At 59.9% G+C, this 25,843-nt stretch overlaps 1 protein-coding gene across 1 annotated transcript in view; it reads left to right on the forward strand.

Annotated features, from left to right (window-relative positions):
* Positions 1–3,300: 3,300 nt before the first annotated feature.
* The window catches only part of FIBCD1 (fibrinogen C domain containing 1), a 36,983-nt gene continuing 14,440 nt past the window's right edge, over positions 3,301–25,843 (forward strand). Inside the window, exons 1-5 of the mRNA XM_063788166.1 lie at positions 3,301–3,601; positions 3,956–4,068; positions 12,539–13,018; positions 18,176–18,335; positions 18,692–18,828. Of these exons, the coding sequence (XP_063644236.1) occupies positions 3,379–3,601; positions 3,956–4,068; positions 12,539–13,018; positions 18,176–18,335; positions 18,692–18,828 (1,113 nt within the window). The 5' untranslated portion in view covers positions 3,301–3,378. The remainder of the gene's footprint in view (positions 3,602–3,955; positions 4,069–12,538; positions 13,019–18,175; positions 18,336–18,691; positions 18,829–25,843) is intronic.

Raw genomic sequence — 25,843 nt, forward strand, 5'->3', positions numbered from 1 at the left:
AGTGCACCACCACACCTGCTAATTTTGTATTTTTAGTAGAGATGGGGTATCACCATGTTGGCCAAGCTGGTCTCGAACTCCTGATCTCAGATGATCTACCCGCCTCGGTCTCCCAAAGTGCTGGAGTTACAGGTGTGAGCCACTGTGCCTGGCCCCATATTGATCGTATCATCTTATTAATTACACAATTACCCAGGTCATGTAATTTACCTTTCTGAATCAGTTTCCTCATCCACAAAGTGGGGACAATAGTACTCACTTATTAGGGGGCTGGGAGGATATGAGGTGCCCAGCACAGCGCTGAGCGTGAGGGTGCTGCCAACAGGTGGCTGGCTGTTGGTCACGGCTGGCACCCTGAATGTTGTCCCCCTATGTCCCTTGCTGCTCTTCCTTGTCTCCCCATGGACTCTTCTTTCCACCCCTCCCATGTTGCCATACTGCCTGCCCTGCACCCACTCCCTGCTAAGGGAGGGGTCCTGCATTAGGGCCCCAGCAGCCATGCTCCCACATTCGACCTGACCAAGGTCTGATGGGTTGGTACCTGACCAAGGACAGCTGTCTTTGGCCATCTGCCACTTATGATTGATATGCCTGGTTCAGTCCTAGATAGGAGTTGCCCATTGGTGGGGCCATCATATCCAGGTGGCCTTGGAAAGGCAAAGTAGGAACAGGCAGAATTGGTGAGCCAGAGAGAGGAAGGTGAGGGGATGCGCAGAGTGAACAAGTTACCAGGCAACCTCGAGTCTAATCCCATGCAGCCTCCCGGTCCTGTGTTCCGGCACCCTGAGGTGCTGGCTCGTCCCTGACAAGGAATGCTCAGTCTTGGGCTGGCTGGAAAGCCCTGATTCTGTCCTGTCCCACCTGCTGAGCACAGCCAAGCTCGCCCCCAGTGCTCTGTGGTCATCAGCCTTGTCAAAGGGAAATCCGAGGGTGGAGGGCCTGTCTGCTCTGTGAGGTCGGCTGCCCTTTCTCTCGCACAGATCTTGGCTGTGGGTCAGCACTGGCTTCTGGGATCCACTTCCATTTTATTCCTCTCCACCAATTCGGAGGCTCCAGTGAATGGGGGCGGCCCTCCCTTCTTCCAGAACGATGTCCTAAGTGTGTCTGCTGAGTGCAGTGTGTAAAGCGCTGAGCAGACGCCTGCAGGCTCATGCCAGTCCTGCATCACGGCTGACCCTTCTCCTGGGGTGTTGAGCAGAGGCGTCAGCACAGAGGGGGTGACAGAGTGAGGCCCGCTCCCGAAGACACACACGTAAGGCACTCCCGCAGGCTGAACCTGTGGTTGAGCAGGTGAGATGATTCAACCTCCAACCTCCTCCAACACTCCCAGCAGGAGCCGCTAGGTGGCCCCCGCTCACCTGTCCAACCGCGCTTCTGCAGGCCCGGGAGGCGATCCTCCAGAGCGTCCTCCGGTCCTCCGGTTTGCACCTGCCCAGGTACGCCCGGGTCACTCCCCGAGCTCTGCCTTCCCTTCTGCGGCCCCGCCATTGGAAATGCCTTTCCTTCAGCACCCAGACTTCTGGATGCTGCCTTCATGGGCCTTGGGGGCGGGCTCACACCTCTCCATCCCAGGATGCCTCCCTGACTGCTCAGAGCACATCTCCAAGACCTCCACAGTTGGTCCTTAGCACCCCTCCCTTGGGTTCTCAGTTCAGCCCCCCACCCCCGCTCCACCCCCCAGGGTGATCTTTTATCTGTGCACAAATGCGTCTGGAGTTTACATCCTCTTGCCAAACTGTGGAGTCAGAGCCTTGCATTTCCGCCACCTGCCCGCTTTGTGCCTGTAACTGCACAAGGGCCTGCAAACCTCGCCACTCCCCACCAATAGGCAAGTCCTTGTTTACGAGGAAACTGAGGCTTGGGGATGACGTGGAATCTGCCCAAGGTCACAGCAGGAACATCTGAGCCTTGCCCTGCTCAGGTGCTGTGATGCACTGTGGCAGAGTCCTTCTGAAAAGTGTGCAGTTAACCCTTTGGCTTACATGGGGAAACTGAGGCTCGGAGAGGTATGTTGCTTGCCCTCAGCCACACAGCCAGGGCCCTGTGCCCTCCATCACATCCTTCTTCCCAAGTCTGAGGGCCCTCTAGATCACCTGCTGACCCTCTTAATTCATAGGAAAGGCCGAGGGGCCAGAAAGAGCCAGAGGCCAGAATTGGAACCTGGGTCTCCTGACTCCCAGCCATTGCTGTGGGATCCTCTCCAACTCCCGGGCAGCCTCAGTCCGGGAAGCCGGGATCGGGCCGTAGGTGAGGCCAGCGGTCGTCCTGGAAGGAAAAGGCGGCTGGGGACAAACAGCTGGTGGTTTGTGAACCCAGCGCCTGGCGGGTGGCAGTCTCCTCGGATGGCACCGGGCCACAGGGTCCCCCGCTCCGGGGTTCAGGGAGTGCCCCAGCCCAGGCTGGACGCGGCCCCCACCCCCAACCAGTCTGCCCCGCCAGTGCCGGACGCGTAGAGGGATCGGGAGAGGGACGAAGATGGGGCGACAGACTGGCAGCCAGTGGGGGAGAGACGGAGACGGTGCCAGGGAACAGCGCGGCGGCCAAGGCGCCCCGGGAGCCGGAAAACAGCTTTGGGGAGAAGCGGGGGCGGGGAACGGGGGTCTGTCTGGAGCTGGGGGAGCAGAAAAAGATGGGGACGCAGAAAGGGGCGGAGGAGGGGCGGCCGGCGGGCTCGGCGGGGCGGCGGGAGGGGAGCGCGGCGTCGGGCAGTGTGGGCGCCTCCCGGTCAGAAACCACAATAGCAGCTCGTTCGCCGCGCAGATTAAGGACTTTGTCAATTACCTCCGAAGGCCGCTCCGGGCGGATTAAATGCTTTTAAAAGTGCTGCTGGTGGGAAGGGGCAACTAAGAAGCCCCCTCCTGGCACAAATCCCCTCCCGGCGGAGGAGAAGGCGGGGGCTGGGACCACGCGGGGCGCGCCGGGGAGCGCGGGCGATCGGCCGGGAGCGCGGCCGAGCGCGGAGCGGCTGGTACTCGCGACCACAGCGCCGGCGGCTGTGGCAGTGGTGGGGACCCCCATTTCGCCCACGGGCCGCCCGGGCAGGGGGGCGTCGTGTGGGCTCTCCGACCGCGGGCGCGAGGGCACGGGTCTGCGGACGCGGACTGGGACGCCCACCGGACCAGGCTCACGCGTCGGGGTCCGGCGCAGGGAGGTCCCCGGGGGCTGGAGACCCCACAGCTGGGCGCACTTGCCCCGGGACCTGGACCCACACCTCGGGGGCCCGCAGGGGGCGCACCCCACCGAAACTGCCCCCGGCGCAGCCTGGGTCTTGGGGCGAGCCCTGCGTCCTGAGCCGGGAGGGAGCCGGAAGGAGCGCCGCGCCACTCCCCGGAGACGCCGAACCGGCCGGCGGGGGCGCCCTCGGGGCCCGCCCCGCGCATGGTGAGTTGTGTGAGTCCGGTCCGGGAGGAAGTTTGTGCAGAGGCGCCGCCGGGGGGGGCTCTCAGGCCCCTCCGGGAGCCAGCAGGAGCCGGGCCGCCCGCGGCTGTTTGCTGCCCTCCGGCCGGCCGCGGTATCTGGGGGCCAGTTCGGCCTCCTTTCCCTAGGTCTTTTCGGAGGCGGAGTTTAGTATCCAAGTCCGCGGGTGTGAGCGCGCGCGTGTGTGAGTGTGTCGGGGGAGGCCGAGGGGAGCAATAAAAAGCAAAGAGAGTCCGAGACCAGAAAAGATGCGGAGATTGAGAAGGAGGGAGGAGGGACGAGGGAGGAGGGAGAGGAGCGCGCCGGGGAGGCGCGGGAGCCGGGAGCGGGGACGGCGCGCAGCGCGAGCGGCGGGCGTTGGGCTGGCGGCTTTCGCGCTCCCGCTCCTGCTCCCGCCCGCACACAGCGGCGCGCTCATCCTCACACGCCCGCCCGCTCCCGGGCCGCCCCGGCGCGGGGCACAGAGGTGGGGACCCGGCGGACAGAGCGCGCCCCGCGCCCGCGCCCGCGCCCACCCCGTCGCCTTTGCGCTCCGCAGCGGCGCGCCTCGCCCGGCGCCCCCGCCAGTCCTGCCGGAAGATGGTCAACGACCGGTGGAAGACCATGGGCGGCGCTGCCCAACTTGAGGACCGGCCGCGCGACAAGCCGCAGGTACGCTCGGGCGCTGGGACACGGGGCCTGGGCGGCTGGCCAGGCGGTGGCCGCTCGGGCCGGCGGGGCGAGCACCCAATGCGGGGGCTGGAGTTTAGGGCGCACCCCTTCGAGGCTCCGGAGGCCCGGGCCGGGATGGGGACCCTCCTCTCCTCCTCCCCCAGCCGAGGCTTGAACTCGAGGTTCGGTGGGGGCGGCACCCCTGCAGGAGCCACGCGCGCTGCGGGCCAGGTCTCCCGCGTCCCCGCACCCCCAGCAGCACCCTGGTGCACGCGGGTGCAGAGGGAGGCGGGGACTTACAGTTCGCTGTGTGTCCACAGACAAATCAGCCCCGTTGCTGAGTCTCCGTTTCCTCACCTCTACAATGGGCATCTTAACTACCCACAGAATCTCCACTCTGGGCGCTACCCTGTGCCAGGCACCTGGTCCTGAACCTGACCCCCTGAATCTCCTCTGCATCCTTCCCTTTAGCCAGGGCCCTGCATACAGTAGGGGATCAATAAAGATTCATCTCCTGCAGGAACGCTGGGTATTGTGATTTTCTGACTTTAAGACAAGGAAAGCAGGGCTCAGAGATGGTTGGCTCCTGCCTGAGGCCACGCAGCTCTGTCGGGATTTGAACCCTTGTCTGTGTGCTCCAGGGCTGACTCATTCCTCCCTTCCTGCTGCCTCTTCAGGGGCAGTGGAGGTGGGGCTTGGAGGGTGCCCAGGGCTGTGCGGTGGAAGCGGGTGAGGGCAGAACACCTGGGCTGGCCAGCAAGGGGGCTGGAGTCCCGAAGCCGAGGCGGAGGAGAGCCCCAGGGCTGCCCCAGGCTGGGCTGCCAAGGGACTGGGGCAGGCAGGCGAAAACCAGGAGGCCGCTCGCTCACCAAGGAGAGGAGAGAATAGGGCTGCCCATTTTGAATTTTAAATTTCTCCCAGACAGATGTCATTGGGGAAGGAACAGTTCGTGCTTGCAGCTGCAGGAGGGGGCGGCACGGGCAGCCCTTGGTGGTCCCTTCCTCTCAGGAGCTGCAACCTGCTCATTCTTCCTGGTGTGACACTGCCGTGGCACAAGGGCCCAGCCCTCTGCGGTTTGCAAAGCCCCTTCCCATTCATCGGCACTACCTCACTTCTCCAAGCAGGCTGGGGGCCAGTGCGTTCCCACATCACAGACCAGGGATCAGAGAGGTTGGGAACATGCCCAAGTCACACAGCACGTTGGCAAGAGAGTGGGGATTCAAACTCTGGTCTAACCACACACCTATCCCACTGCTTCTCAGGGGTGGTCGCGCCCCTCTTTTAGGTCAGGTCTGCACCTAAGCCACCCCAAAATAACAAGTCCCCTCCTGCTGAGATCTGACTTCTCCCCCTTAGCAAGAACTGTCTTAACTTCTAGACCTGTCCTCCAAGGCCATCCCTAACCTGGCATACTGTGCCTTCCCATTGGTCCCTTACAGGCAGTGACTGTTTGTTATTTGCCAACCCTGGGCCCCACACCACGCCGCCCCATTTCCAGATCTTTTCTGTGTCATCTTGTTTGCTTCCCCAGCCTTACACAAACAAACACACACACACACACACACCCCTTCACTCAGGGACACCCTACATATACTCAAAATCAAGCTCAAATGCTGCCACCTCCTCCAGGAAGACTTCCTGATGCCCTGTGGCTATGTCTCTAAGTTCTAGTAGTGTTTAGCCTGTGCCACTCAGCTGCCTTGTCCTGGGCCCCTCCTGCATCAGGAGATCCCTTTGGACACACCCTCCTCTGGAGCCCATCTCTGCATCTCTCCCTGGGCCCAAGCTCCATTCTTTCCAGGCAGCTCAGGTCAGCCATTGAGAGTGTTTGCTGAATGGCACTGCATGACGCTTCGGCCAGGAAGAGCCTCAGGAGACGGCCAGCAGGCACTGGTCTGTCTCAAGGGGAGGTGCCTTCTGGGGAATGTGTTTGAAATGTGGCTTCAAGGCCTCCAGGCCGGGCCCCGCCTTCCTCTGCTGCTCCCTGGGGGCACAGCTTTCAGCCCCCACACAGCCCAGCTGTCTGCCCCTTGGCATTGGAGGAAGCTCGAGGGCTGTTGCTCCAAGAGCCTGGGCCAATAGCAAGCACCCGCTTCCCCTCCCCACCCGTTTGGTGACCCAGCATGTAGACAGGCTGTTCCCTGTGCCAGCTCTGGGCTTGTTTGAAGCTTCAGACAAGAGGCAAGGCCTTTCCTGTGGCCACTGTCAGAAGAAAGAGAGAACACTGCTTGCCCTGGTTCCCTTGGGCCTGCCCTCTCCTGGGCCAGCCTTCTCTCCTCCCTTGTGGCCAGGTTCGTCTCACCCACTGACATGCTGTGTGGCCCTGGGTAAGTTACTCCTCCTCTCTGGGCCTGGGCTTCACCATCTGTAAAGTGGGAACAGCAATCTTCGCTTCCTCCTCATTTCACAAGGGCTGTTATGGGGGCCACGTGAAATACTGGTGTGTTTTGCAAACTGTAAAGCACTGTGTACTCATGAGGAGGATGCCTCTCGCAGCAGCCTGTCCCTTCCACAGGCTGGCTGTGTCCCGGTCTCCTCTCTGCCCCCCAGGAAACGCCATCTGAACATCTGGTTCCTACAAGCGGGGCCTGGCCGAGGTTCTTTAACGGGGATTTTCCTCTGGGAGCATAATGCTGACGCCGCACTCCAAGCACCAGTAGGTCACAGGCCATGACTAAGACTCATTTCTTAGTCACAGCCACCCTAGGAGCTTGGTGGCAGGAGTGATGAACCCATTTGACAGATGAGGAAACTGAGACTAAGAGCTGGAGCTGGGACTCAAACCTGGGTCTTCTTGGACAGCAGACAAGTGCCTAAGGGGTGGCTGGCCGCCCTTTCTTGGTTCAGCCCACTCAGCCCCAGTTGGGACTGCAGTGTCCAGGCTGTGTGGTTCTCAGGGTACTGAAATCACCCACTGTGAGTGGGTATAGCCCAGGTCCGGAGGTCCTGAAGGACCTTTGTCCAAGTGCAGCCATTTCTGGGGAACGCCTTGGGCCCCATCTGTCCCAGCCCTATCCAGCCTCAGCTACTCTTTGTCGGGCGACCTTGGACAAGTTGCCGATTTGGACTTTGTTAACGCATCCTCCCTCTCCCTACAGAAGGAGGAGCCTCTCACGCCCTTGGGGCAGGGTGAAACGGTATTTGCCAGGAGTTTGGAGTTTGTCAGATGAAAGGATCTAGAAATAGACATGATTCTTCTGGTCTTGGAGCTTGGGGCAGGAAGTCACTCTGCAACCGTTTCCTCTGGTCAGAGGGGCTTGTTTCTGAGCTGTCTCCAAGCCACCCTACAGGGAGGTCAACTTCCAACCCATCCCAGGCAAGATCTCTTGACGCTTTCAAAATTTCTAAGAACATTTCAGAAAGGAAGAAAGAAAAAATCTCTTTGGGAAGTTCTTCCTGATGTCTAACCTAAATCCCTGCTGCATTAAATTTACTCCGTGACTATTTAGGGAGGCCCTACCTAATGCTAGGAGGTATAGTCTGGTGGATACAGTCTGTGCCTCAGGGAGCTTAGAGTCTCACAGGGGGAACAAACTCACAGGTTGGGGCAGTTGCAAACCATCATGGGTGCTAGAAGAGCCGTGCCTCTTTCTTCTTGTTCCCTGGGGTTTGGCTTGAGGTCACTGTGCTAGGCTCGGGGTTTCCCAAGCCCCTCCTTCTGAGCTCACTGTTTAGCTGGGGAGTGGTGTGGCTGAGGAGCTAGAATGGACAGGAGCAGGTGACTGTCCAGATGTTGGGTGAGGGAGGGAGACCTGAGGAGGTGCCAGCTTTGCGGGGGCAACAGGTAGGGTTGGTGCCATCCCCGAGTGAAAAATAGGAGGGCTCAGGTTTGGGGTGGAGAGACGCTGGTTTGGGCCTCAGTGGGCTTGAGGCCCCGGTGGGCCCTCTGGGAGGCCAGAGCTGTATGTCGCGGGGAGGGTGGGCAAGACCCTTATAGGAAACATCTGGAGAAGCCCCCTCCGTGGTTCAGAGCAAATGCTCCCAGGAAGTGAGACAGCTGGGGGGCTTGGAACCTCCCGGAGGGGCAGAGGCCGGGAGCTCTGTGGGGCGCTCTTGTCCCCTTGGACACCTTCAGCCCCTCCTGCGCCCCTCCCTGTGGCCTGAGACGCCAGATGGCCCTCGGCAGGGTTCTGCTGAAGGGTCCCCAGCGGGATGGCGGTTCCCGCTCAGATCTCACAGAACAAGCCTGCAGACCCCCTTCCTAAGTCTTTGGGACCCCAGAATGGTGAGCAGAGCCACCAACCCTTCACCCCCAGGGGAGTCTCTGGGACCCTCCCTCTGCCAGGGCCAGGGCTCAGAGTTCAGCCCTTACTGGGAGCCATGTGCCCAGCCATGTGCCAGCCGGGAGCAGAGTGGGCTCCTGGGGAGACAGGAGGAATTCCCCCGAGGCTCTGGCCTGAGGCAGGGCCCAGTCCCCTCAACCCACAGAGCCCACAAGCCCCCCGCCCAGGCTCTGTGCAAGCCTCTGCTGGATCCAGAGCCCACAGGACCCCGCCACCTTCAGCTTTCCATTTCCCAGTGCAAAGCCCCAGGATGTGTTTTTGTCATGCAGAACAGCTGCCTGCGTTGGGCTGGGTGCTCTTAGGAGATGGGGGTGGGCGGCAGGAGGGGCGCTCACCTGGGTCTAACCTGGCCTGGCCTTCCCCGGAGGGAAACTTTCTTCTTCCTCCTTTCATCTGTGGAGTGTGGTCCCAGTCTCCCCAGGGGACTCCTGCCAGCCAGCTCTCTTAGGAAGTGAGGAGGAAGGGAGGTGTGCCAGCTTAGCAGAGCGCCTTGGCATCAAATCCCTTCCTCCTGAGCACCCCCCCCGCCGCCCGCCCGCCGCTTCCCCAGAACCCCCAAGGCTGGGGCCTCAGAGAAGGTAGCCTGGACAGAGGTCACCCTGTAACTGAGACACCACCGGGGGCTGCCTGCCGCCCTGATGGCATGAGCTTTATCCTCCTTTTGGCCAAGGCTTCGTAGGCAGCCGTGAACCCTGGGTGGGCACTGGGGGTCACTCGAGGAACCAAGCTGGGTCCCTCCAGCTGGAAGCTCATGCGAGTGGTCAGTGGCAGAAGTGGGCTTTGAACCCAGGGCTCCCGGCTCAGGCCCCGGTCTCTCTCCTGCTCACTTGCCCGAGATGCCCTGTCTTGGGAGCTGGGGGCTCTGTGTGCATCCTCCCCATTCCGCAGCCCCCAGGGAGTGCACCCAGCTCAGCCACACCAGGACGGATGAATCAGCTCCAGCCTCAGGCATACCAGTTGGGCTGCTCAGCGCCCAGAGCCCCCCTTATTATCTCGGGCAGATTTCTTCGCAAGGCACGTAAACGGCAGCCCATAAAAGCGAACAGTACTTCATCTTTAAGGTGATCTCTGAAGACTAATTCTCCTCTGCTGAGTGCCCTGTTTCATCTCCAAGCTCTGCTGTCCCCCTGCCTCTAGGGGACCCCCTGCGGCTTCCTCGAGCCCCTCCCCATTTCGGTGCCCTCTGCCTTCCCACCAGGGAGGGGCTTGGGTGGGAGGAGGGTGCAAGATAGGGCAGGGGTGTGGGAGTTGCAGAGGGGAGACGGATGACCTCTCTGCCACGCCAGCCCCAGCCTCGCCCGCCAGGGGACCTTAATGCTACACAGTCTGATGATGCAGCCCTGAGCTGCTCGGGGCAAGGTGTCTCCCGACGGGCTCCAGAAGAGTGCATGACAGGGACTTGGCTGCTGACACAGAGCTTTGTATATCAAACCCAGCCATACTTTAGGCAGGGAAGGAAATCACAGAACGGCCCAGTTAGCGGCCCTGGCACAGAGGCAGTTGAATGAATGAGTGAGTAAAAGAAGTCAAAGGCCACAACAATCTGTCTTGTAAGCACCCTAACGGGGGGAGCACAGAGGAGGAGCCCCTCCAAGCTGGGGGGAGTGGAGTAGAAACAGTCAAGGAAGGCTTCCTGGAGGAAGTGACAGCTAGCTGAGCCCTGAAAGAAGAGAATACATTAGGCCAGTGGAAAAGGAGGAGGGGAAGCAGATGCTTCTGGCTGGCCAAGGGAGCAGTTTGTGCAGAGCTGGTGGAGGGGAACTGTGCATTTGGGTCTGGCTGGAGTAAATTGTCTTGATGCGTGGAGCCCGGAATGGACGCGGCCCCCAAGAGAACTGGGCAGGCGTGGAGCACTGAGTCCTGGCAGCCGCATGACAATAGGGACAGGCCAAGAAACTCTCTTCCGCATCCTGACAACAAAGCAGATCTCTTTCCCGGGGGTCTGCATGTCCAGGCGCATGTCCCCTCCACCCCGTCCTCTTCGGGTGCCAAGTAGGTCATCCGGCAGGTCCTTGTGGAATTTGAATTTACAAAAATGATTCTTTCCTCTGCCTCATCTTCTAGGTAGTAAGACACAATGATGTAAGAGGCATCTGTCTCTGTTCAATGTATCACTAAGAAAGCAAGCAAGCTGTCAATTACGATTGTAAGATGTCCCCCCATGTTGGAGATGCTAAAACGTGAAAAAAAGAGAACATGCGTCCCAGCATTGACGACACACAGAAATAACACTTTGGGTGGAAAAAAATGTCCTCCAGATGCTGTGTGCACATTGATCATGGGATAATGAAAGCCACTAATATTTACTGTGCCAGCACAACGTGCCAGGCACGGCTCCAAGTGCTTTAATATACGAAGTCATTTTAAGACAAGTCTCAAATTCGGAAAGTTGAAAAGGTGGGGAAAATGTGTCTGAGAGTTGAGGAAATTCAATCATAGGAGGGGCCTGGCCCAGAGAGGAAGGCAGGAGGCTCGGGGCCTAATCCCAGTTCTGCTTTTATTTGCAGTGTGATTCTGGGAGAGCCCCTTGCCCTCTCTGGGCCTCAGTTTTCCCTTGTGTGTAATGCTCAGGGGCCATGAGCGAGTCTGCCCAGTGAATCTGGGCCTCCGAGAGTGTGTGCGGCCACGCTCTGGCACCTCCGTTCACCACAAGCTGTTCCTTGGCCCTGGCTTCTGGCCAACACAGTTTTTTATCGCGCCTGCCCTTCGTTTCCGTTTTTTTTTTTTTTTTTGAGATGGAGTCTAGCTCTGTCTCCAGGCTAGAGTTCAGTGTCATGGTCTTGGCTCACTGTAACCTCCGCCTCCCAAGTTCAAGGAATTCTCGTGCCTCAGCCTCCCGAGTAGCTGGGATTTACAGGCATGTGCCACCATGCCCAGCTAATTTTTGTATTTTTAGTAGAGATGGGGTTTCACCTTGTTGGCCAGGATGGTCTCGATCTCCTGACCTTGTGATCTGCCCGCCTCGGCCTCCCAAGTGCTGGGCTTACAGGCGTGAGCTACCTCGCCGGGTCCCGTTCCTGGTTTTGAGATATGGCTTGTTCTGGAGTGACAGCCACCTGTTGCCTCGGCCCCCCTCCTCCTTGGAGGGCAGCAGGCCTCTTCTCCAGGGTGGCCTTAGGGCTACCTGGCCCAGCGGGTTGGCGTTTGCTCTGCCAGGGGCCTGCTCTGTGAAGAGGTAGAGGAAGGAGAGAGGATGGGGTGGGGTGCGGGGAGGAGGTGCCTAGGAGCCCCCGTGTGCCCTGGGGACTGGAGAACAGCAGGACAGAACACGGGATGTGGCTGCTGCAGTTGGAAGGGACCTTCCGTGATGGGTGCCCGCTACCCCAGGGCACTCGTTCCCAGAGACAGCACGAGACCATCTATAGCATCGTTGCTGTTGCATCACAGCTCTCTCTGACCAGTATATAGAGAGGTGGGTGTCTCTATATTGCTCTGTTTTACAGGCGAGGAAACTGAGGCTCAGAGAGGTGAGGCCCCTGGCCCAAGGTCACACTGTGGGAAATGCAGCTTAGAGGCCTGAGCCCTGTCCCGTCTGGCTGCAGAGGTGGGATCTCTACCTCCAGCCCTTACTGGGTGGTGTGGGCTCCACGGGGGCCACACGGCCACACACACAGGTGACCGTGGGTCCCTGGGCTGTCACTGTGCAGGGCATGGGGGGAGGTGGGTGGCAGGGGCAGCGAGAGGGAAGGCTTGGCATTCTGCTTGTGTCTTTGTGTCTTTCTGCCTTGGTTTCTATTTCCCATCCTCTCTGTCTCCGTCTCCCTGCATCTCCCCGCGTCTCCCTGCGTCTCCCCGCATCTCCCCATGTTTCCCCACGTCTCCCCGCATCTCCCCATGTCTCCCTGCATCTCCCTGCATCTCCTCGCGTCTCCCCGCGTCTCCCTGCATCTCCCCGCGTCTCCCTGTCTCTCCCTATGTCTCCACCTCCCCTCTGGGGCTCTGTCTCTCTCCACTTTCTCCCTGAGGCACTCACTGTGTCCCTCTCACTGCATCTGTGGCTGTCCCTGTCTCTCTGTCTCCCCTTGGACTGTCTCTCAGTGCCTGTCTCATCTCAGTCTCTGTGCCACGCCCTTGCCCAGCCCCCCAAGAAGGGGGTCCTCTGACCCCAGGTATGCCTCTAATGCTGGCCCCTTCTCTCTCCCGTCTGTCTGTCTGTCTGTGTCTGTGCGTCCCGGGCGGGCCTGCAGCGGCCGAGCTGCGGCTACGTGCTGTGCACCGTGCTGCTGGCCCTGGCTGTGCTGCTGGCCGTAGCTGTCACCGGTGCCGTGCTCTTCCTGAACCACGCCCACGCGCCGGGCACGGCGCCCCCACCTGTCGTCAGCACTGGGGCTGCCAGCGCCAACAGCGCCCTGGTCACTGTGGAAAGGGCGGACAGCTCGCACCTCAGCATCCTCATTGACCCACGCTGCCCCGACCTCACTGACAGCTTCGCACGCCTGGAGAGCGCCCAGGCCTCGGTGCTACAGGCGCTGACCGAGCACCAGGCCCAGCCACGGCTGGTGGGCGACCAGGAGCAGGAGCTGTTGGACACGCTGGCCGACCAGCTGCCCCGGCTGCTGGCCCGAGCCTCAGAGCTGCAGACGGAGTGCATGGGGCTGCGGAAGGGGCATGGCACGCTGGGCCAGGGCCTCAGCGCCCTGCAGAGTGAGCAGGGCCGCCTCATCCAGGTAGGGCTGGGGTCTGCATCTTGGGGTCTTGCTGGAGGCGAGGGGTTGGTGCTGGTGCTGCCATGTGCCAGGCGCCTGATGTCCATGGCCTCACTTAATCCCCAAGGCCCCAGACAAGGGGCTACTGCTGTTCCCATCTACAGACAAGCCCATGAAGCTCAGGGAGGCGCAGTCACTCATCCAGGGCCACACAGCTACTGGGAGCCAGGATTCAAATCCTGTTTCTTTCCCGGTGACCCGGGAAACTGTACAGCACCCCACAGCACTTGGCACTCAGTAAATCCAGGGCTTGGGGCTTCCCCAGTGCTCCAGGGTACAGGTGAGGCAGGGCATTCCCCCATCAGGAGCAAATCGAGGCTCAGAGAAGGGATGCGACTTGCTGAAGGGCATGTGGCTGATCAGTGCTACCCCCTCAGAGCCGCACCCCATCTCTCCATACCCCCTCCCAGTTCACACCATGCAATACCCACAGCTTCCCAGGGACAGAGAGACCAGTCCAGGCAGCCCAGCCAGACCCCTAGCCTGTCCCAAACCACCTCCACCCTCCCCACCCCTGCCCCCAGCCAAGCCAGGCTCCAGCCAGCTCCAGGTGGGTCTGGGTGAAGGCTTTCCAGCTTCGGCTCTGAGACCATGCTGGAAGCACCACCCACAAGAAGTTCCTCCCTCATAGGATGAGGGATTTGGGATCATCTCATCTGCCTCCACCATTTTCCAAGACAGAAAATGGTGGCCTAGAAATGGGTGGTGATTTTTCCTGGGTGCCGTGGCCAGGTCAGACCTGGAATCCAGCCCCTGCTGGAGCCCTGCCCAGCCCCTGGCCCTGTGCCACGTTCTCCCAGTGACTCAGATCCCTGGAGGCTAGGAGCCAAGCCCCTGCCCCCACGGGCGCCCAAGCCCCTTCCGCCCCACCGCCCCCAGCAGCCACTGAGAGATCCAGGCATTTGGTCACTCAGCTGCTCATGAGCAATGGGCCCTTTCCCTCCCTTTGAAGGCAGCAGCTGGAGAAATTACAGTCCTCATCACCCTGTCTGGGTGACTGATGGGAAGGTGGCTTCCCCCTCCCGGGGTAGAGGGATGTTTAGACCGCCTTCCAGCTGCCCCTCCATGTGCAACTTCCCCAGGCCTCATCAGCAGGGCTGGGGGCTGGGGGGACCTCCTGACTTTCTGGCTGACCTGGGACCCCCACCTCACTCCAAATCGCTCAGCCCCTGGTCAGCTCAGGCCCAGTTCATGAAGGCCCACCCTTAGAGCTGGGGTGGGGGATTTAGAAGGAGGGACCCCAGAGTCCTGCCCTCCCAATAGCCTGCGCAGAGGTACAGAGTGTTCCCACAAGACTAACAGCCTTTCTGGGCCCAGGAGTGCCAGCTCACCTGACATATTTACTTCCCCAAAAATGTTTGATTTGACTCATTCCCCACAGACTGGATGATTCAAGAGACAGTGTGTCTTTATGTTTCATTCAGAGGCAGCGAGCCGTGCTCCTAACTCCTCCCTTCCAAGCTTCCCAGACCCTCAGCTGATCAGCACAGATGTGGGTTTCTCAAAGCTGTGCCTGCAGGCACCCTGGGTTGGAATCGCCAGAGGTGCTTGTTAAAAGGCAGCTTCCTGGCCAGGTGCAGTGGCTCATCCCGTAATCCCAGCACTTTGGGAAGCCGAGGTGGGCAGATCACTTGAGGTCAGGAGTTCAAAACCAGCCTGGCCAACATGGTGAAACCCTGTCTCGACTAAAAATACAAAAATTAGCCAGGCGGGCGCCTGTAATCCCAGCTACTCAGGAGGCTGAGGCAGGAAAATTGCTCAAACCCGGAAGGCAGAGGTTGCAGTGAGCCGAGATCACGCCACTGCACTCCAGCCTGAGCAACAGAGCGAGACTCTGTCTCAAAAAAAGGAAAAGGCAAGTTCCTGGGCCTCATCCCCAACCCCCTGCAGCCCCCCAGCCGGGGTTGATTCTCATGTGTAGTCCCTGAGGCCTGCTGGTCACGGCTGAGCTGAGCCATTCTGCCCTGAGGGTTTGAGTCCGCAGAGCTGGGATCCAGTCCAGGCCCCATCTGTGCCAGCTGTGGGATGCCGGGCAGGTTGCTTCCTCTCTCTGGGCTGGGTCTTGTCACCCGTGAGATGTGCATAACACAGTCTATGCTGAGGGGATATCAGAGCGCCTGGCTACAGGGCTTGGCTGGCTCTGTCACGTGGGGGATACTCATGGTCTGCACCATCAACGTCTCCTTATTATTATAGTAGAAATTGTTTGTGAGCTGAAATTTAAACCTATAGGGAGCCACCATGCCACTATTGAAAACTCCCTTTTCTTTTTTCTTTTTTTTTTTTTCTCTTTTTTTTGAGACGGTCTTACTCCGTCACCCATGCTAGAGAGCAGTGGCACGATCAGGGCTTACTGCAACCTCCACCTCCTGGGCTCAGACAGTCCTCCCACCTCAGCCTTCTAAGTAGCAGGCACTACAAGTGTGTACCACCATGTCTAGCTAATTTTTTTAATTAAAATTTTTTTGTAGAGAGGTCTTGCTATGGTGCTCAGGCTGGTCTCAAACTCCTGGCCTCAAGCAATCCACCCACCTCGGCCTCCCCACGTGCTAAGATTACTGTGTTGGGCCGAAAATCCCTTTTCTGGTAGGAGTGATAGGCCTATACCATGTGCTGGGCTCCGCGTTAATAGGCACTTTGCAGCCCCATAATGCCAGGAGGTTGGTACATTTGTTATCCCATTTTATTTTATTTTAATTCATTTATTTATTTTTTGAGACACGGTTGTCTCGCTCTGTCACCCAGCTGGAGTGCAGTGGTTCAATCTCGGCTCACTGCAACCTCCGCCTCCCAGGTTCAAGCAATTCTCCTGCCTCAGCCTCCTGAGTAGCTGGGACTACAGGCACACACCACCACGCCCAGCTAATTTTTTTGTATTTTTAGTAGACACAGAGTTTCACCATGTTGGCCAGGCTGGTCTCAAACTCCTGACCTTAGGTGATCCACCCAACTTGGCCTCCCAAAGTGCTAGGATTACAGGTGTGAGTCACCACACCTGGCCTTGTTATCCCATTTTATGGAGAGGCAGACTGAGGCTCTGAGTGGCAGGTGCCTGTGCAAGCTCGCTCACACAGCTAAGCAGTGCCGGGGACAGCAGCTCTGACACCACTACCTCTAAGCGCTGTCCAGCCCTCCCCTGATGCGCCTCTGTGGCTCGGCAAGCAGGGACTCACTTCCCCATTAATTCGGGGCATGTTTATATGTACATTTTCAACTTTAATCATCTGCTGGTTTAAACAGAGGTCTTCCCTGCCCGTTAGCAAGAGGGAGGAGGCCGTGCCTGAGTTTTTTTTAGTGCGTTGTGGCCGTGTTGACTCAGATAAATGGGCAGTACCGGTGTGACTTAACCAAGTGATCTTTGCCGCACACACATCGCAGGGCGGCCCCCACCTACCGTCTTCCCTCCCGCCCCGGTTGGGGTGTGCTGCCTGTGTCCCTCTGTGGGGCGTGCCCAATGGAGCTCGTCTACAGGATGCTGCCGTGAAACCCAAACGCTCTGCCTGCCCATCTCTGCTCCTCTCTCCCCTGGCCTCAGCCCTCACTGAATCGCCTGCTCAGCAGAGGGGAAACTGACAGGGAGACTAAAAGCTTTGCAGGGCCCCTGCCTCTGGACGAGCCGGGAATCATATTTTGTAAACTGCTGGCACTGTATATTTCTATTTTCCTTCCACGAATGGGCTATTATCTGGCAAGTGACATGTTAGGTGTATAAAGACCCAGCCGGCTCCATGCTCACTGGCTGGCCAGCTATAGCTTGCCCACTACCCCCTCACCCTCCACGTGGTCCTGCAGCCTCCTGAAGCCTAGGGTGGGGGCAAGAGACCTCAGACCCTTCAGGCACTCAACACAGGCAGAGGCGCTGGGGGACAGCATTGCGCTTGCCAAGCTCCAACCCCAGGGCTGTGTTGGAGGGAGGGGCGCGGGTGAAGGATGGAGAACAACGGCTGAGCTCCCCAGCCCAGGCTCTCCTGAATCCCCCCGCTCAGAGAAACAGGGCTCATTATCCTGGGTTACAAGGAAATGGAGACATGGAGAGATTCGGACACTGTTCCGGGGTCACGCAGCTAGTGAACGGGGGAGGGACTGGAGTCAAAACATAGACAGTCAACACCAGAACCTGGGTCCAAACCACCGCCCCGTCCCCACCCTGACCCTGGTCTCCTACACAAGAACACAGCCCCGGGCCCCTTTCCTGCCAGCCCACCCTAGGGAAGTGGCCTGAGTCCTGGTCCCTGCCCCCAGTGCCATCCTTCACTCTCAGGGATCGCTCTTTTGGGGCCTCAGTTTCTCCATTTGTCACAAGAGATGACAACCTTAAGTCCTCCCTCTTTGCAGCGCGGTGGGGGACCCAGTGAGGTCATGGACATCGGAGAGCCCCAGAAACTCAGAGTGATGTTTGCATGGGGAGTGGGGGTGGGACGGGGGAGCCTTGTTGGTCCAGAAGCCTGGGGGGCTGTGCCTCAGGGCACCCCTCTGTCAAGTGCAGATCAGTCACTCCTACCTCAGCAGCCTTGCTTGGGATCGGAAGAGGCAGCGGTGGGGATGTCTGGTAGCCTGGAAGGTGCTGTGGGAACTTGGTGTGCTGAGTACCCGGCCGGTCCTTGCCGCTGTGCTGGGCACCTCCCATGTGTTGTCACTGGTCCCCATAGCAGTTTGGCCAGGCCAGGGGAGACGAGGCGTGGTGAGGACATTCGCCCCTAGTCATATAACCGGCAAGTGGACGTGTTGGGCTCAAGCTGGATTTGCCCAACGCGGGGCGCTCTCTCCCCGCCTGGCACGGCCTCCTCCAGTTTACTCTTCCCTGGGCCGAAGAGATGGCCGAAGAACGCAGCCTGGGGCAGCAGGGGTGGCAGGTGCCTGCTGGAGCTTCCTTCCCCTCCCGCCTGCTCCCCGGCCCTCCCAGCCCTCGAGGCCCCAGAGCACAGGCTCCATCATAGCCTGGCTGGCCCCTCAGACCACCCTGGACAGGGACCCAAGGGGCAGGGCAGGGCGGGGCCTTGAGCCAGAAGCCCACCTCTGCCTCAGGAGAGGGCCCACTCTGGCCAGTGACCTGCTATGTGCGCCACCCCACCCCCAACAGAGCCCCTGCCCCCTCGGCTCACCCCCTGTGCTCCGCAGCTTCTCTCTGAGAGCCAGGGCCACATGGCTCACCTGGTGAACTCCGTCAGCGACATCCTGGATGCCCTGCAGAGGGACCGGGGGCTGGGCCGGCCCCGCAACAAGGCCGACCTTCAGAGAGCGCCTGCCCGGGGAACCCGGCCCCGGGGCTGTGCCACTGGTGAGTGGGGCAGGGGCTGCCTTCCTCCGGTGCCTCGGGTCCCAGCTCTGGGGAGCGGGGAAGTTGGGGTGAGGGTTCCCCAGCCATGAGACTCCAGGGCCCGACCCTACTTCCATGTGGCCTGCGCTGAAGCCCTCTCGGTCCATTCTCCAGATGAGGAAAGTAAGTCCCAGAGAGGGTGATTCTCTCACCCAGCCACAGCAGGGAGTGGCAGAGCCAAGGTCGGACTCCAAGGCCAGTGCTCTCTCAACCCCATGGGACCCCACATGCGTTATCGATGGACAGACAGTTTGGCCAGGGGGCTGGGCAGGAACGCGCTGGGGCCGCAGCCACCCTGACGGCCTTGCCTGCCTCAGGCTCCCGGCCCCGAGACTGTCTGGACGTCCTCCTAAGCGGACAGCAGGACGATGGCATCTACTCTGTCTTTCCCACCCACTACCCGGCCGGCTTCCAGGTGTACTGTGACATGCGCACGGACGGCGGCGGCTGGACGGTGAGTGTCCCAGGCTGGGCGGGCGGCAGGGCAGGCACCGGGGACCGTGAGGCTGTGTACCTGAACCCGGGCATTCCGAGCAGCTTCCTGCCCAGCCCTCCACCATGGATCTGTGGACTGGCCCTGCCCCGGTGCCCTTCTGCCTGGCCTGACCCCACCCCTACAGAAGAGGGGAACAGGGGACTCTGTGAGCTGACCCTGGGGTACCCACTCTGGAGCGGACATTAGGCAGGAGCCACCTTGGGCTCCCTGAGATCCCCAGCTGTGGCTCTTCCAGCAGGGGGTGGGGCGGGTTCTAGGCAAGTTGGGGTTTGGGCCTAGGACAACACATGGCAGCAGGAACCTGTTGCTAACGTGGGTTCCAGGGCTGATGTGTGCGGGTGCCTGGCTTTTTGAACTACCCAATACACGGCGCGTGTGCAGAAGAGAAAGGAGGAGTGTGGCTGGAGGAGCAGAGACCCCCCACGGCTATGGGCCCACAAGTGCTATCTGATTCCTGCACCTCCTGGTTCCTGCCTGGGTGGGAAACAGGAGCGAGATGTCCCAACTGCCAGTCACAGGGCAGGGGCGGGACCACACAAGGTGCTGGGAGAATGGGGCAGACCCTGCTTTGAAGACCAGGAGGACTGGCTCTTTAAGGCTTCTCAGCTTCACATTTCATTTCAGTTGGACAGACATTTTTGAGCACCTACTGTATACTGGGTTCCGGGGAAGCACAGAGATGGGGAAGCCCCTGTCCCAGTCCTCCCGAGGAATTTACACGCCAGGGGGCATTGGGGGCGGAAGAAGTCACTGTAGCAGAGGGGCGGGTAAAGCCTCCTGGAGAAGGGGGCATTTCTCATGAGCCATTAAAGCAGGGAGGATTTCTGAGTGCGGGCAGGAAGGAGAAGGTATTCCAGGAGGGGGGCAACCTAACGCGGCTACCAGGGAACATCTGAGGAGCAGGGCCCGAGGGATTTGTGGTGCGTGATGAGATGAGGCTGGAGCGTTCCAGCCCCAGGCTGCAGGGTTGGGACACACAGTCGGGAGCTACTGGGGGTGTTGAAGAGAGGAAGGCGGGATGGGGACCGTGCTTCAGGAGAGGTGACTTGGCGGTGTGCATCCTTGGGCAGTGGGGAGAGGGACGGGGAGGAGGTGTTTCGACCGTTCAGTCCACAGGTCTACGATGGGACCCCGACAGCAGATGTCAGAGAGGCGGGGAGCCTGGAGGTTCCACGCTCTGGCCCTGTCATCCACAGGCTGCCCCAGGCATGGCTCTGAGTCCTGCTGTGTGACCTGGGGCAACTTACCTCGGGTCTCTGAGCCCCCGTTTCCTCAGCTGTGAAACGGGGATGCCCACCTACATCCTTAGACCTCTTAACTGCAAGCACAAGAAAGTGGGGGGCTCAGCTGAGAAGAAGTGTGCTGGAGAGAGACTGGGAGGCTGGCGATGCCAGTCAGGCCTGCTTAGCCAGGAACAGAGACCCCAGACCAGGCCCGGGGGTGGGCCGGTGAGAACCCCACCGCCCCAGGGCTGCTGCCACTGAGTGCGGGACGCATCTCGCCTGGGATCTTGGTGCTGACTATTTTTGGTGTATTGATGTCCAGGCCCACAAACATCTGGGGGAAGGGCTTAACATCAGACAAAACAAGTGACCGAGAAACAGGAGAGAGGGAAGCCTCTTGGCGGGGAGTTTTTGGGGGAGGCAGGGGTGCAGGCAGCCTGGGTCAGTTTTGAAAGGGGTCAGCGGTCCCCAGCAGAGGCAGGACGCGGGGAGGCCCGCACAGGCGGCCAGTGGAGGGACGAGTCCGCCAGCAAGGCAGAGCCTGCTATGTTAGGAGCCAGCGTGCGCAGATGAGAATCCCCACAAGACCCCAAAGACAGACACATCTCTAAACCTGTCTTCAAGCTCCAGAGGAGAGCTTTTAAAAATGTACTGGAGCTGCGTCTGGGGGATAAAAGCTCTTTTGTTTTCCTAACGCCAAGAACGTCTGAGTTATGGCATTTGCTTCTGGGAACCCCTTGGCGGGCAGAACAGTGAGGAGGCACCAGCCGAACCCAGAAATCAGAGTTCAGGGTCAGGACAGGCTTAATGAAAGATCAGGACGCCGGAGCGGGCCATGCGTCTTCCACTCTGGTGGACGTGAAGCCAATCTCCCGGGAAGTCAATCAGGATTTGGGCTGGGAGGCGGGTCATTCCGACAGCCTCAGCTTCAGGGGCGATTAGAGGGGAGTCGATGAGGAAATCCCCGCCAGCCCTGGCGCTCAGACACCCGGTTCCGGGGGCCCTGGGAGAGAGGCCATTCTCATCTGAGAAGTGCTTGCCTGGCCAGTGAGCATTAATATCCATTTGGGCCTCCATCAGAAGCAATCTTTTCCCAGGAACCTCTCGACATCTGTCAGGATCACCCCCCGCCACACGGAATCTGTCAGAAACTCAGTTTTTGTTTGGGAAGGAGCTGGCTGCCGCCTCTCCAGCCCTGGATACCATCCATCCTCATTAGACTCCCTGTCCGAACTGCCAGGCCTTGAGCGCCAATGCCACCTGATCCTTCCTGGAGGACAGGGCACCTGGAACTGTGCCCCGAGACCCTGGGGCTGGACAGTCTCACCAGAGCCTGCTTCCCGGAGGGACCTGTGTGGGCAAGGGTGCAACTCAGCAGCCTGTCCCCAGGGCCACTTTACAGTTCATACACCCCTGCCCCCCACCCCCGGCATCACGCCAGCGCCCTTCAATCCCTGGAGGCAGGCAGGGCAGTCTCAGAGAAGGCCAGGGATGTGCCCGAGGTCACCCAGCAGCCTCCAGGCCTCCCACAGTGGCACACGCTCATTCTCGTGTTCAAACCTTGAATGCCTAAAGCAAGCCGGGGCCAGGGAGGTCAGCAGCGACGAGACAGCTCAGCGGGCTCCCAGCCTGGTGGACAGAAGGACAAGGAAGCCGACTTGTGCCAGGGATGGGGAGCCCCAGGGCCCAGAGGACAGACCCCTGTTCCAGTGTAGGGGGTGGGAGGAGTGAGGGGCAGGGAGACGGTATGGCTTGTTTGGGGGCCACGGTGGCTTGGTGCTACTGGCCTATCTGGTTTAAGGAGGTTTGGGTCCAGGACAAGGCAGGGGAGGCGGCAGGTGGTCCTCAGGCCCCATCATCACCCCCATCACAGGTCCTGCCCTTCCGTGTCAGGAGTCCCAGGGGCAGGGACCACACCCTCCTGTGGCCATGTTAGCTCAGGGTGGGCACCGCACCTGCACACCCTCGGCACTCTCTAAATGCTTGCCAGATGATGGCTGTTGGCACCCTTTGGCTGTGTAGCTTTACCCCTGTTAAGTCTCGCTTTTCTCATCTGTAAAATGGGTACCATATAGAGCCGCTCTGCAGATGGGGACAAGTCAGAACCCTTCACAGGCTGCTCATCTGTGAGGAGTGAGCGGGGAGCGGGGCTGGGAGGGAGTCAGTGCTGAGCCCTGGGGGTTCCCTGTGAACACAGGATCTGGCTCTGCCTTGTAGCATCTTATAATCAAAGGGAGGCGGAGTGGTAAAAAGAAAGGCCAGATGTCCTTATTCAGAAGGTGCCGAGTGGGATGAAGCCAGCCATTGCCAGCCCACAGCCCCCACCCCTAGCGCCCCTGGCTGTGTGAGATGCCAGGGTCACGTCCCTTCTTGGAGGGCCCCTTGCTCATCTGTCCAGTGGGGCGGCCCTCTTGCCTGCCTTTCAGGGCCTGGGGAACGGGCTGGCTGTGCCCAGTACCTGCAGGTGGGCGGAAGGAGGGCCCCTGCTCAGCCTCAGCGCCTGGGCTCCCCGCCCCCACCCAGCCTCCCTGCCCTGCCGCACAGTCTTGTCCCCACTGCAATCTGCCGGGGGCAGTGCTGCCCCCCAGGCCTGACTGCCAAGCCCTCAACATTGCATAGTCACTGGCTGGGGTCACACACGTGAGGTCCAGATCAACATGTCCTTCAGCAGGGACTTGGAGTGGCCATGATAGGACCGTATACCTACCTGCTCCGCTCCCAGGCACAGCCAACGTCCCCCAACACCACGGTGCCAAGTGGCCCAAACCCTGTTCTTTGCAGCCCTGTTCTCCGCCAGGTGCTTCCTGTGTGCGAGGTCAGCCAGTTCACATCTGCCTGTAATTGGCTCCCCTGGAAAGGAGCCCCCACATCCCCCCACCTGAGCTCTTTAGGCCGGGAGGAAAATCCTGCCCTCACATGGAGAACATCAGAGGAGCCCAACAGCAGGCTCAGGCTCGGGGAGGGATGAAGAGCTCCTGGGGCCTCCCCAGGTGCCAGCCTGGACCCCTGTGCCGGGGAGGCTGAGCAGCAGGACCTCGGGGTCCAACAGATGAGATGTTAGCTCCTTCCTACTTGGGCTGCAGCTGCGGCCGGCCCTCCTTGTCCCAGAGGCAGTGGTGGCAGGGGATCTGCTGTGACATTGGTGGGCCACAGTGTCCCCACGCTACTGCCTGGCCCACACCCTGCCTGGGGAATGGTCCTCAGAGCACACACACATTCATAATGGCGAGGTGACCGGTGACCGGGGACAACACCCTCACATTTCCTTCGTTCATCATGCAAAGAAAGCGTGCCTCCGTGGGGAGCAGTTTGGGTTTTTCAAACTTTGAACAGAAACAGGACAATGCACGTGCAGGGCCCAGCCCCGCGCCCGCCGTGGCTCAGCACCCGAGAAACAGCAGCTTGGCAGTGCTGTGCCAAGAGCCGGCAGGCGCCGACTGCCAAGCCTGGGAATGACGGCAGGGCGCCAAGCCTGGGGGTACCATTTTCAGTCAAAAACAAGGAGTGGGTCCGATTTCCTTCTGGGCTCAGCAGCTGGCTCTGCAGGGAGGGTGGTGATGTTGGTTAGGCCTACTGTGCGCCGTCCGTTTACGCATTGACTTGATTGCCTCTTCCCCACCGGCCCTGCGCGGGCTTATGCAGAGAGAAACAGACTCAGAAAGGTTCTGCAACCTGTCCGAGGTCAAGTGGCCTGTGAGAGGCAGTCAGGATTTGAACTCAGCTCTGCCTTGTTCCTGACTGAGCCCAGAGGCCTCCCTGGGGGCACTGCCCAGAGGTGTCCAGAAAGGAGTTAAGGGAAAGCCAGACTCCTGGGAATGCCGCAGAGCCGCCCCAGGGCTGCCTTTGAAGGGCTGCCGTAGCTCACACATCCAAGTTCTTTGTTCTTTAAAAACACGCATCCTCCTCTGCCAGGACCCCTCTGCCCCCCTCCCAGAATCACCTGATCAGAAAGCCTGGGAGGCTGGGAGAGGCCACAGCTCCACAACCAACACAGTCCTGTCTATAACTGGTTTCTGCAGCAGTTTCATCACAGTCTAGGAAAAACCGCAGTTGCTGCTTCCAGGGGGCCGTTCTAAGGCATCGGAGACCCTCTCTCCCAGTCTCATAGTGTTTGGACCCACCCACCCCCCATTCCTTGGGTTTCAGCTCATCTGCCCAGCTGGCAAGGCTCTGCTCAATGTGCCATTCAGCCAGGCATGTCCTCCTCCAGGGAGCCCTCCCAGATAACCACCTCCAACTGCCCCAGCAGAGGGACTCACTCCTTCTCAGGGTTCCCAGCAAGCTCTGTTGAATGCTGTGCACCAGCACATTTAATTCTCATCAAAACTTTGTGGGTTGAGGCTTTTATAATCCTAGCTTTACAGATGAGGAAACTGAAGCCTGGGGTTTGGAGGAATGTGCCAGGGTGGGAGCTGCTCTGCCCTATGGCTGCTGGCTTGTGCGTCGTCTCTCATGGGGCTGTGAGCTTTGAGGGCCAAGGTCATCCCTGTGAGCCCCGAGCACACACGGGGTGCTGTGCAGGAGCCCTTGTTTTACAGGGGAGAAGCCACGTATCCTGTTGGCTGGAGTCTGGGTAGAACTCAGGTCTCCTGGGTGCCAGCCCAGGGAGCTCCCGGGGACTGAGCGTGCACTCTCATCCCCACTCCTCTGGCCATCTCAGCCCTGCGCACCCGGGTTGCCCACTCCTCCAAACCTCAGTCTTCTCATCTGCCTAATGGGAGCACCAGTCGTCCCTCCAGGGCTGTGGCGGGGAAGGCCGTGGTCATCCTCTAAGGCACTGGCCGGATGCTAGGGTGACCGCAGAGCCCAGCTCAGTGCTCAGGACGCTAGCTGCATGTTCTGGGCACAGTGGCAAAGCAGCAGCTGGTTGGTCAGGGTCTGTTTGCAGAGGCAGCCCTGGGCAGGATGCAACGTGCGGAGTGTGAGGCTGCAGGGGCCCAGAGGCATCTCCGCCTCCCTCGGTCCCCAGGCCCCATCTGACAACACAGGGCCGTCGGTGGCTGCTGCTGTCTTCCTTCCTCCGCGTCCAGAGCCGTCACTCCTTCCTCCACGTCCAGAGCCGTCACTCCTTCCTTTGAACCCGCCCAGCACCATCTGCAGGACCATGTGGGCCCAGCTCTCCCTTGGCAGAGCCCCTCTAAGCGGCACTTCCAAGATGCGCCGGGCGGCGGGCTTCTGAGAATCCGCACCAAGAAAACATTCTCTGTCTGTCTTCCCACTCGTGGCATCTACCCAAGAGGCCGCGGCTGCAGCGAGTGTTTCTACTCAATCGTTTTCCAGCCGGGACCCAAGAGAGATGCCCCCCGGAGCTGGACCAATTCATATTTTGGCCTGAAAATGGATCAGTAATTTTTGTTTCCCTACCTTTTGCTCCCCGCCTCCATTTTGTTTTGTTTTGTTTCGTTTTAAGACGAGGTCTCACTCTGTTGCCCAGGCTGGAGTGCAGTGGTGCGATCTCGGCTCACTGCAACCTCTGCCTCCCAGGTTCAAGCGATTCTCCTGCCTCAGCCTCCCGAGTAGCTGGGATTACAGGCGCATGCCACCACGCCCAGCTAATTTTTGTATTTTTAGTAGAGATGGGGTTTCACCATATTAGCCAGACTGGTCTCGAACTCCTGACCTCAAGTGATGTGGCTGCCTCAGCCTCCCAAAGTGCTGGGATTACAGGCGTGGGCCACCGCGCCCAGACTCCCCACCCCTTTTTGCCCAGTGGGGATTCACGTTTGGTGGGTGGGGCAGAAAGAAGGGGG

Source organism: Pan troglodytes, chromosome 11 (genome assembly GCF_028858775.2).
Source record: "Pan troglodytes isolate AG18354 chromosome 11, NHGRI_mPanTro3-v2.0_pri, whole genome shotgun sequence".
NCBI lineage: Eukaryota > Metazoa > Chordata > Mammalia > Primates > Hominidae > Pan > Pan troglodytes.